At 35.3% G+C, this 12,679-nt stretch overlaps 1 protein-coding gene across 5 annotated transcripts; it reads right to left on the bottom strand.

Moving 5' to 3' along the window:
* Positions 1-297: 297 nt before the first annotated feature.
* On the bottom strand, positions 298-10,133 carry LOC115245211 (60 kDa SS-A/Ro ribonucleoprotein-like). 5 transcript variants are annotated; one of them, XM_029823403.1, is made up of 9 exons: positions 9,940-10,133; positions 8,768-9,043; positions 8,333-8,690; positions 7,698-7,918; positions 7,119-7,324; positions 6,918-7,038; positions 6,395-6,801; positions 6,156-6,315; positions 298-6,058 (listed from the first exon to the last, which is right to left on the bottom strand). In XM_029823403.1, exons 2-8 carry the CDS (start codon positions 9,038-9,040, stop codon positions 6,183-6,185), a joined length of 1,719 nt encoding a protein of 572 aa, XP_029679263.1. In that variant the 5' UTR covers positions 9,041-9,043; positions 9,940-10,133; the 3' UTR covers positions 298-6,058; positions 6,156-6,182. The 5 variants fall into 5 exon arrangements, with proteins under 5 accessions (XP_029679263.1, XP_029679267.1, XP_029679266.1 ...); XM_029823407.1 differs by having other exon boundaries at positions 8,768-8,990; positions 9,940-10,132; XM_029823406.1 differs by lacking the exon at positions 9,940-10,133 and adding an exon at positions 9,808-9,928.
* Between the last annotated feature and the right edge of the window lie 2,546 nt (positions 10,134-12,679).

The raw sequence follows: 12,679 nt of genomic DNA, 5'->3' as shown, positions 1-12,679 counted from the left end.
ATCAAAATATTTAAAATTTTCCATTACCTATATCTATCTATATATCTTCAAACGCGATATACGTGCAAAGGTGACACGCGAATGTTGTTTATAGTCTTTAGAAAGTTTCTTAGAGCTTGATATCCGTTCGGTCATACATAAATGTTAATAGTTTTTCCAAAACTCTTGTACAAATTATCGGTGATCCTTTCTTGCTAGAGGAAGAAGGTCCATTTCAGATTAATCGAAGCTCTTCTAATCTATTCTAATTATTCTATCGATTTGTCGATACAGTAAATAAAGTGAAAGATCCTTTTGAGTTCTGAGAAATTTATTTAATGACGTTCAATTTTTTAATGATGTGTAACAAAAACAGCACGGAGTTTGTATAGACATAATCAGTTTCTTACTTAATATAAATTCTTTCGCTCCTATTTTGCATATCAGAATACAACCATTAACAGACACGATGATGATAACATAATTCGCTCCTCCGAATGGAACTTTCCGAACACATTAATTCACTCGGAACAAGATACTAGGCGCTTACGTATTTTTCACGAATTTATTTAGATACAAAAATAATATCGATAGAATGGGGAATTTATAGCTGTGTTGGAAAAGTTTTGCGATCTTGAATTACGATCCAAACAGTTGTTGCCTACTTTTTTTTTTTTTTACGAAAGTAAACGCTACAACATTTCGAGGATTTGATATCGCGGAATAATCACAATCGCAATCAAGTGTTGTTCACGCGATAAAAATAAATAGAATAATTTCAATTTAATTATTGCGATATCATGCTATTCAGCTACACATCTCATTTTATTCGTTTAAAATGTAATTTATCGCACGACACTGCAGACTAATTCTTAAAAATTACGAAAAAATCGTTAATTTGCGAATTAAAAACGGCAAATAATTTCCTCAAAGTTTTCACCTGTTGTACAGATTAATTTTGAAACTTTTTCCACACAGCATGTGTACGACAATTCCTCTTACTTCAGTTTCCAAATCACCGAATAATATCGCTTTACGAATTGTGCAATCTGTACACGTATAATAATAATAATAATAATACTATCCTTAAAACGAAAACGAGAACGAGAAGAAGTCGAGAAGTCAATTCGCAGCGATATAATTCCGGGCGTTGCAAAATTAATATACACGCATAAAAATCTGAAAAGAAGTTTTGAGATTGTTGAAAAATATTTTCTACTTTTTTTTTTATGACACACATCCCTTTGATAGCATATGTGGGAAGAAAGATGGTTGGCCGTAAGAATAGCATTTTTAATTAACGTTCGCGCTGTAAAGGTAATTTTTTTATGATGATTATACAATAATACACGTTAAGAGATACACACGGGGGGAATGTTTCTCAAGAATCTCAAAGCTCTTTTTCTCAGAGATGCCGAAACGTGTAAAACGTTTAACATAAATCCACTGAACAGGCAGCAGCTGAAGTGAACGACGGTATTATTCGCCTGTGAATCGATTTGTTTCGCCTTTACTTGGGATTTTTCTTTCTGTATGTAAAAAGGTAAGGCCAAAAGACATAGGCGTTCAGTGCGTGAATCACGAACAACGAGAAGGACAATTTTCGTCGTAACTCGCAAAGTTAGTACAATTCGCTCTTACTATTTTACACTGAGAACAAGGTAACGAGGTATTTCATTGCGGTTTTTGTACATGTAGAATTGAATATATATGCCGTTCTTCGAGAGATTTCACTTTTCTTTTTTTCTTCATACTTTTGGCATTTGCATCGAAAGCTTCGAACAACGGGTATTGAGCACTTTTCTTTTTTTCTAGATTCTTCTTAGATCGTTGAAGCGACAATGTACTAATTATGGAATTATAAACTTTGTCTTTCATATACAATATGTATAATCCTAAGGAACATGATGTATTATTTTCGTACTTGTGTATACTTATATTAGTCACAAACGTAAGTCTGCATATGACTGATAGAGGATCGAAAATAAAAAAGAAAAGAGAATGAAATTAAAAATGGAAGTCCTTCGGTTAACAAATCATTAATGTACGAAATTATTAATTAATTTAGCGAGCGATATAAATCTTTTTTCAACGAGTTCAAGATACCTACCTACCTTAACGAGTATGAATATATATCTCTTCACAGTGTTTTCTTTAGTCCTACGCAGACTTGCGAATACTAAAGGTATTTGCCTCGAGACGGTAATGATGCCTGTAATGCTTACGAATCGGATAAAGTACGTTCATGTGTGTGTGCTTCCTGGTCGAAATCAATTGAAATTAGATCCGGAACCTCAGAGGATCGTCTTCGGCAAGGAAGCTGACTTGTTCCCGCTTAGAGAACATAGTAATGATCCGAGACGTCGTATATCGCACTTGGTGCCACACATATGTCCCGCGATTCATCTCGTTACATCCTCTTCTTCCCTCTCCATCACCGTTTTATAATAACTACGTAATGCAGAATTTCTATTTTCCGCTCATTCTTCTCTCTTTACGCGTCAAATATCTTTTTTTCTTCATCTATCATGAACACATTTAACATATTGTTTCCTTCTTCGTGTTTAATTGCACAGCGCAACTTCCGAAATCAACTGGACTGTGAAATAACAGCGTGGATAAGTGATTCCCTTCAAGTTCTGGCTATACTACTGCTTTCTCTTCTTTTTTTTTCCTTTTCTTCTCCGTTTTCTTCCTTCATATACGCCAGTCTATATATCATATACTTCGCGGACGTATTCTTATATAATAATATTAATGAATACATATATTTGCGTGCACACCGCAAGCGGGAAGGATCGATTCTGAGATATTTTTCGAATTTCTCATGACACTCTGCCTTCAAGTATTGAATGCTCTATAGCTAAATTTAATATTATAATTAATATAATTTTGTAATATATTGTATATACACACACGATTATACATATCCGATTATAGAAGAGATCTGATTGTACTATGATAAGATTGCTATTAGCGATTGAGTTTAGAATTAAATTGGTTGATTATTATAAATGTCTGTTGTAAAAAAGAAGACGCAGCCCTTGAAAGACGAAATCCTTCCCGATCGCGAGACGCACTCCCATACATATACAAATACTATGTAATGCCTACTCGCTAATGCCAGTGAATACAATTGAGCTACTAATATGATCGTAGCGTGTATATTATCCTTAAACTCGCGTTTCAGTAACTATAGACGCGTTTCGTTTTTCGAAAACAGATCTTTTTTTTGCTCTCGCGCCACGAAGTTATCTCGTAAAAATGCGCTAGAAATTCTCCCACCGAACATTAAACGATTTAGACACGTGTGTGTGTGCGTGCGTGCGCGCGCAATAAATGTATAAATAATTTCTCTGAGCGCAATGCTCACAAAACACCAAGTTTAGAAATAATGTGTAAAAGTACAAGATAAATACTTTCGATAAATTATAATTTATTACAAAATTCTCGGTAAAACGCTGCACAACCGAGATTAACAATCGTTTGTGTGAATTTTCTTTTGAGAAATACGAACCTTACCAATAAATTTATAACGGTTTTCTTTCATCGAGTCATAAACACGTAATTTTGTTTAAAATTTCTATATAAGAAATTTCTATATATGTTTTAATCGTTGCATATAACGTATCTTGAATTGAATACATAGAAGTTTTGATAAAATATTGATAGAAAGAATCGGTTTTCCATTCCTTCTTTTTTCTTTTTTGAAACTTAGTTTATCGCTAATTAATTTCTCAATGTGATGTATGGATAAAACTTTTTCAACAATCAACAATAAAAAATCAATTTCTTTTTCTTTTTGCCTAATTTGGCAAAAAAGTGTGACTTCAATCTTTAGAGAATTAACTAGAATTTGATTTTATTTTCATTAGGAAAGTAAAGTGCTTAAAATCGTTTAAAAGAGACAAATTTACTTATACATTCTATCCAAAACATTGTTGTATTGAAATAGAATTCATTCGTTGATTGCTGTTGATAGCTTTTGATCCACAGATTATCAAGAAGACAGCTGCAAAGAACAGGTGAACAGTTAAGCACTTAATTGAAATTTGTTTCAGAGACCTGAGAATGTTCATCCACGCTGTACTTTTTAGCAATCAGGTATGAAGGAGGTACATATGCTTCTCATACGCGAAAACCCGAAAGGGGAAAACCCGAGACGATAATTCGTAGATCAAGAGCTCGTTGCCGAAAGATATGGTACAGAATTTTCAACAGAAAATTCACGCGTTAATTCATTCGCGCATAGCGACTAAAATTCAACAAATATAATAAAATGCGGTGCGCTTCTGGGCCGCGTTGCCTTAAATATCATTTCCCTAGTTTGAACAACAACAATGTATCTCGTATCACAGTATATTATTCAGTAGTGTATTTAGTATTTGTCTCTCGCTTGTCTTCACTTTGGATATGGCAAATATGAGATAGTAACAGTAAAATTATACTAATGTAAGTCTATAACTCTTTGGGGCTAAATGCGTATCACAGTGGGAAAATTTTCAACGTTCCTATGTTCATCACCGTTCGCCTCTCTCTTTCGCTTTCTTCTTTTTTTTTGTCTTTTTAGTTTTACTTATTTTAGATTATTATTTTTTAACTGTCCAGAAGCGCACCGGTTACCAGAAGCGTGTCACTTTTGTTTCTTTTTTCTGTTTTTTCTAATAAGATCACGTTATCGATACGCGCACGTTATTACAAAGAAGCGTAAACCGGCAACCAGTATTAAGCAAGCAATATAATATTAGAGCGTAATATAATATTAGAGAGTATAAGATTTTTCTTTTTCTTTATCATATTAGTCAAAAAATGCACCATATGTTACTTAAGATACGCGTTTCCGTATCCGCTGTACAGTCTTATAACTAACTTTTCGCTGCGTAGTGTGTCTCTGATAATGCACTATTATGGAACATAGGACTATTGAATTGTACTTCTTTCTTTTTCAAAGATTATTGCAGTTGCATATAAAACTTTCGGATATTTTTAAAATGTCTTACATCACAAAAATATCTTTGAAGCTAAGTAACGGTATATCTATGTTCTTTTCGATCATTCTCATAAAAATAAAAATTAAGTAAAGTTTAAGTTAAATTTAACTCAGATTCAAACAATCTTTTGTATCTGCCTCTCTCTTTATAAATACTAGAAAAAAAAACAGAGAAAAGCAGCAATATCTTCGATGTAACATGTCCTTGATAGCAATTTTACAGCAAATGATAATGTAAGATTTCAACTTGTTTCAGGGGAGGGAAAAAAAAAGAGAGAGAGAGAGAGAGAGAGAGAGAGAGAGAGAGAGAAAAAAGAAAGTACTTACAAATTTCAAATATATTATTAAAATAAAATAAAATATAAAAAACAAGATTTCATATGCAACAGCTTAATAAAAAAGTATGTGTAACTGACCTATATATTGCTTATACGATTATCGAATTGATGCGATATCGCGCGCCAATGTTCGCTAAAAATAAAATCGCCGAGTTACTTTAAGTAGTATTATCGTCGAAAATCCAAATCCGGAGTAAAAAAATACTTGATTTTTTTTACACATAAAAAGGAAAATACTACACAGCTGTTCCCTAACACTAAGAACATGTAATAGATAATTTTAATATCATTGTCACGCGCCAATAATAGTACACGGCGCTACTCGCGGTATGTTCTCGACAATCTTCATTGTTCACTTGCAATACTCTGTAACTCTACGTTCAAAATGTATTATCTCTCTGTTAGATCTTAAATGAATTAATAGATGGCAAAATTAAACAATTTGATTCAGTTATGTATATGCAAATACAAGCCGATGTTCGGAACTTGTAAAAAAAGCGAGATAGTTTGAGACTTCAAAATTTGCCACTGTTTTAAGTAATTGATGAAAGCTCTTTTTGCAACTTTCCTTCATCTCTATTCATCACATTAGTTTTCCTGTCAGTCTGACTCGATTTTGAAGAAAAATCAGTATAATCTCACTATAATCGGCTTTTAAAACTGCCAAAACAATGTATTACTGCACTTTTGTATCGAAATATGCTTTAAGAGAATAAACTCCCTTTCTTTGCTCGACTTCTTGCATCATATCCTATTGAAAAAAAATATTTCGAAGAATTTTCTGCTTAAGTACAATATAGAGGTGCAATCAACGCGCGCACGATCTTTTGTAAATCGATGATACTTACGAATAAAGATTTAATGTGTGTTCACATTTAAAACAAAGATTGGGAGAACGCCTGGATGACAATAGGTACGGTAGCGTCGAAACCGTTAATTGTTAAGATATTTTTGTCACAATTTATCTTACGATATGTTGAGGAACAGCATATGCTGCAATTAATCAGCCTGTAAAAAGAAGATTTCGCGTCTTTATCCGTTTTTAAAATTTAAGAAATTCATGCAATAAATAAAAATGTGCATCTACTTTGCCTGTGGATGTTTCAGTTCATCTCTGTACGATATGAGGGCTTTCTGAGATTCATCATACTTTTCATACACTTGATCCACAACATTGATAAAAATATCGTATTTCGTCTTTTGCTTCATGGCCCACAATATGGGTTTACTCAGATTAATACCTGCAACTGGTATTTTCTTTAATGTCGTCAAAATGTCGCTGCAGGATTGCGTCTTGTCGACGTCTGCCGTGTAAACTCCAACGTGCTTAAACGTCGCTACGGTAACATTCGTTTCGCAACGTAAAAGCATCATCGCGATCAGACAGCCCGTCTCGGCGCCAGTCATGTTAGCGTTCTGCCAAGCACGTCCTTCCAACATCGGCTTGTTCATGCCAATTGTCACTAGGTAGCGCAAATTCGTGGGTTGTTGATGCTAAAAATGATGTAACGGTATTGTTATTATATTAATAACTATAATAATAATAAGATTATAATTAAACTGAACTTTCACAAGTATCGCAATGCAACCTATAAGAGAAATTGACTTACAGTAAATGACAAATCAAACATTTCGCGTAGAGTGTTTACTACTTTGATATTCGGATAAGGTACGGGCGGAAGAGTTTTCTTTGCTGATTCTTGGACTTTTCGCTTCTCGTAACTTACAGGTCTTGAAAATATATATACATATAAGTGGTATAATCTTAAGTCTAATCTTTCACCCATAGAAAGGCGCACAAATGCACTTACTTTCCACAATTTTCATAATTTTTTAAAGTGATGTAAATTGATGCTGGATGAATTTTACTTTGCGCTATATGTTCTGCATTAGTGAGCTGCTCCGTTACTTTCTCGACTACCAATCCATCCGACTCTAATAATCCAAGATTGCTAATCCTTTGCAGATTGTTTAAGAGTGTAATGGTATCCATTGACGATATCAATGAATTCCAAACCTTGATACGAAATAGCCAGACGTTATGTTAGCCCATCGATGCTTGATAAATATCGATTAACGCTAATCGTGATAAACAAAATTTTCTTTCCGTTTACATAGCATTAAAAAATAAGTGCTTGTTTTTAGTCATATATTTTATTATGCAAATTTTGAACCAATTTTTCTATATAATTCTTTAATTTTTTATAATTTCTTTCTATAATTAGAGAGAAAGAGAGAGAGAGAGAGAGAGAGAGAGAGATCATATATTTTATTATGCAAATTTTGAACCAATTTTTCTATATAATTCTTTAATTTTTTATAATTTCTTTCTATAATTAGAGAGAAAGAGAGAGAGAGAGAGAGAGAGAGAGAAGATTGAAGCACTTTACCTCCTTGGATTTTAGCAAATGTCCAGGTACGTGCTGTAGTGAGTATCCATATCTTTCCAGTAGAGCAGCTGCTCGGACTTCATCTTCACAATGTTTGAAGTCTTCTATATTTTGTAGGTATTTCAGTATTTCGTTAATATTTGGATTCTCGGATTGGTCCTCCAAAGCTGCTTTGGTCTTTTCCATGCCGTGTATTATATATTTCAGTATCACTCCTTTTTCTATTAAATAATTAACTTGCCTAAGTAACATTTCTATACTACCGATAAATAGCTATAACCATCAATCACAATATAATGTAATTTCACTGCATATAAGTTATCTGTTAACATCTACAAGTTATCTTAACCATTAATTCTTAGACAACTTTTAGTAATTGTCATTACACTGGAATCTAATTAGAATCATCTGTATCAATTAAAATTATATATAAGTAAAAACATAAATAAAAAAATAATAAGAATAAATTTGTACGTGTTATCTCAAAAGAGATTGGTAAATCTCAAAAAATGGCAAAAGCATTGAATTTACAACATTGAACAGTGAATTCACTTGTCATTTTTCACTACTAATTTTTCTTTCATAACAATTTTTCTTATCAATCTTTTGTAAATCAAGGCTTTGTGGACATTTACCTGGACTATTGGTTGAAGGATGAGCCATCTTGACAATGTCTTTATGCTTCCAACCATATCTGCTTTTGTATTTTGTGACACATTTTGCTAGGTCCAATGGCTCTTTAGAAAGATACCAATTGTTAATAGCCTTCCTCAAACCTTGACCCCAGCCTTGCGTAATAAAATTCAACTCTTTCTCCCTGCACAGTTTGGAGACAAATTTAATAAACAAGATGAAGTCCTGTGTAGACGCACAGATCTTTGCTACATTATTGTACGCCACGTTACGCAACATCTCGCTCTTGTTTTGCCTGCAGCAAACAGCGAGAGCAAATACCAAAGTTTCTGGATGTGGAACAAGATTGCTCTCAAATGCCTACAAACAGTCTCATCTTAGATATAGGAATAAATATTTTTTGATGCGCATTATGTACAATTTGTACTAATAATTACTTTTATGATTAGTTCTATGGGTACCAGTTGCTTTTCCTCATTGCTGGCAAGTTCTTCTATAGATGGAACATTTTTAATTATAAAATAATTATGAACAAACCAATATCCAGGCTGATAGTTGGCATATTCCTTTCCAACGTATAAAAACCGCGATAAACGTATTTCAGGCTCCTCAAATCTATCTTCCTGAATCCGTGGTTGATGCATTTTAGGAGAAAGAATTCTTGGACCAACATATTTATAATGTGTTAATTCAGATATATCTCCAGCCATTTCCTAACAACAACATGTTTAAAGCACAACAGTTAAATTATAAAAGATTTACAAGTGTTATTATTAATTGCAAGTATTATTGGCAGACGACACAATCGTTAATAATTACTTCAGTTTCTGAAAACAATTTTCAAGCAGAAATAATTAGATTAATTTCTTTTTTAAGTATTGTTTTGATTTACACACACTTTTCTGTAATATTTACTCTATACATTTTCTTTATTAATATTAAAAAAGATATATATAGAGTTTACACAAACATATAAAATTAAATTGCCTTGCAAGAGTATTATACACACACACCCACGCGCGCGCGCGCACACACACACGCACACGCACACACAAATGTGTGAATTTTTTGATAAATATATATATATAAACAAACAAAAGCTTTAAAAATTATACTGTTTTGTTCAACAAGATTTTATTCACCTTTAACCAATAAAGTGCTCCTCACTTAAGGAAGTAAAAACTTTGACTTTGATCATATGTATATGAAACAAATAATTGTGTTTCTCATGAGTTTTTCTATTTATATATGCTTTACTTTTTCTCTCTAAAAAGGAAAAAAAAAAGACATACATGGGAAGAGCACTCTGGGTTTCACACGACCCAATCATGAATTGACACTCGCATCTCTCGCTCGACACACGCGTCAACATATGACATATGACGCGTCAAGCGTCAAGCCAGAACATATGTATCTACATGCATACGTGCATACGAGCGCGGACTCCTTCGCGAGGATCGCGCGTACACCTGATTACCGAATAAGGTAACCGCGAAGATACACACGGGAAGGTGACGCTTATCTTCGTCGGTGGAAGCGACACGAAATTGGCATAAAATCAAACAAGAACCATGACGAGAGAGACGCGATCGTCCTGTTTGCACTTTACCTTGCGTCAATGCGGATCGACGGACGTTACGGAGCAAGCAATACACGCGAGAGAAAACAGAGTAGACGACAAAATATCCACGACGATTACGACGATGATGACGACGATGATAATGTTGAACGACGTGACGACGTACCCGACGTACGGGTGCGGGTCAGTGATGCCAGAAACGGGCTCCGCGGCTCACGGCTCAGCAATGGAAGGGGTAACGCACACAAGCGCTAACCGCGTACATGTGTCACATGTACGCGGCTCGCGCTTGGATGCGTTACCCTTTCCATTGCTGAGCCGTGAGCCGCGGGACCCATTTCTGGCATCACTGGTGCGGGGACGCACTGACGCACGCAAGCGACACGGAGCGGCAACGGACGACAAACCATACGATACACGACCACAGACCGTGTTGTGTAATTCAACACGCCGACATCAGATGGCGCGGCACTGATGTTTCGGTTAGAGTCCCTAAAGCCCGTATCAGACTACGCATGGAAAATTGAAGATCGAAGATTAAAAATTAAAATTTGACTAATCAGAAGGAAAGGAACTAAAATTTCTTCGCCCTGAGTGGTCAAATTTCAATCTTTAATCTTCAATCTCGATCTTCAATATGTAGTCTGATAAGGGCTTAACTAGAAGATAGAGTCTGGCCCATAGACATATAGTATATCTAGACCGAGCGTTTGCCTTTATTTAAGGAGTGGGGGTAAAGATGCACGTAGAAAAGGACATACTCTGTTTCGTGCCCCTGGCGTTCTTTCTCGCTCGCACGTAGCATAGCGTACTCTTTCGCTATGCTACATGCGAGTGAGAGAGAACGCAAGGGGCACAGAACAGAGTTATGTCCTTTTCTACGTGCACCTTGGCCCCCACTCCTCAACACTCGGTCTAGATATACTATGTCTATGCATATTTGTATACAAGAAATTTTAACGTTGCGAAAGAGAAAAGTTATTACAGAAAACGCATAGAAATCAAAAATTTAAAAACATGTAGAAAATTGTTATTAAATTGTTTACGGACGAGCAGCGCAGGCGCGAAAAACCCGGCATTGATTAGCCTGTTCGGTTCGTGGTTAGCGTTGACTCAAGTAGTCTCTCTTCCCTCTCCACTCCGTTGCTTCATTCCCCCAACACCAATTCACCAACACTCCTCACTGCTCCTCACTCCTCACTGCTCATCACGGATCACGGTTCGTAGGCTCCGTAGTCCGGGGTTCACGCGAGTATGCGCAGGGAATTGTGATCGATCGTTCGCGTGTCGTCGCAATAATAACGACGTTTCCGCGCCTCGGTTCTTCTCGTCTTTCTTCTCGTATCAGGAGGCCCGCAATCCTGTCCAGGTCCCTCAAAATGGTGAAGATGGAACATGATGTGAGTACTCTTTATCACGTCGAAAATCGCGAGTCACGCTTCACGCGACGACATCTAAAAATGCTTATTCCGACGTTTGTTGTGCTTATACTGCTCTTCATCGTACGAACGTACGCGTGATACTATAAGAGCAGAATATTTTTAATATTCGCGGAACTGCGCTTCTACCTCTAACACGAATTGAAGATTCGTGTTATTATTAATATTATTACGAAAAATCTGATTTCTGATACAATAGGCGAGCATGCATGTATTTTCGATGACCGGCGTCGAGCACCGCCATCGATACATATAGTTTATACAATGATGGCGGGAGGCAATGATTATACTGCCAAAAGATTATACGATAATGAAATAAATTGATCAAAATTAACAATTAATGCAAGGGGCACGGAACAGAGTATGTCCTTTTCTACGTGCACCTTGGCCCCCACTCCTCAACACTCGGTCTAGATATACTATGTCTATGGTCTGCCCATTCGAGTTAGTTTTGGAAAAACATGGCGGCAGTGTATATATGAACGCAGCTTGCGTTTACCATTTTGTATTACATACAAAATAATTTTATTTACTTTTATTATCAATTTGTAGCCAAACAAAATTTTATTTCATACAACGCGCTGCATATAATATGATCTTACGTTCATTTTTCTCGGTATAAATTTCATCGTAAAATATTGAATAAATGTATAGAATTTGCATACATATATATATAACGAAATACAAATTGCATCGTAAGAGCGCGCGCGCGCGGGTGTGTGTGTGTGTGTGTGTGTGTTACAATTGCAGCAATTATAATATGTTGCATCAATTATAATCTTTTATTCAATCGGCAAACTAACAATAAAATGTCATAAATTAACATAGTGCGAGAAGTATTAAAATTTTGCTTCGCAAATGTATCTCAATTCGTATACGTTTGCAACTAAAGAATTAACGAAGACGATTTTCTTCGGGAATCTGATTCGTTGTACATTAGCCTTTAAGCGCATACATACGATGACAGACAAAAGGAGCAAAATGATTGTCCCTCAGCCCTCGGCCATCGCGCGCTTCCCCTCCGCGCTATGACTAACAATAAGATCAATTGCACACAAAGATCGAGATAAGTTCAATAAAAATGAATAAATGATTCTCCCAGTCGATCGATCAACTCCAGAATTAACTCGCCGCTATATTTAAATCGATATCACATTGTAATTGTCTTTTAATCTTCGTGTTGTTACATTATAACAAGGAGTAGACACACAGTAATCCAATCCCTCGCTATCTCTAATTAAATACTAATCGGATTCTATATAATGTTTCGTAATTTAATCATCGAACTTATCGTTTACCAAGCCGCAACATTGTATCATACGATACAGGAT

The sequence above is a fragment of the Formica exsecta genome, unplaced genomic scaffold (genome assembly GCF_003651465.1).
Source record: "Formica exsecta isolate Colony F162 unplaced genomic scaffold, ASM365146v1 scaffold928, whole genome shotgun sequence".
NCBI lineage: Eukaryota > Metazoa > Arthropoda > Insecta > Hymenoptera > Formicidae > Formica > Formica exsecta.
The sequence above is the reverse complement of the archived record's forward strand: the minus strand, read 5'-3'. Positions and strand labels throughout refer to the sequence as shown.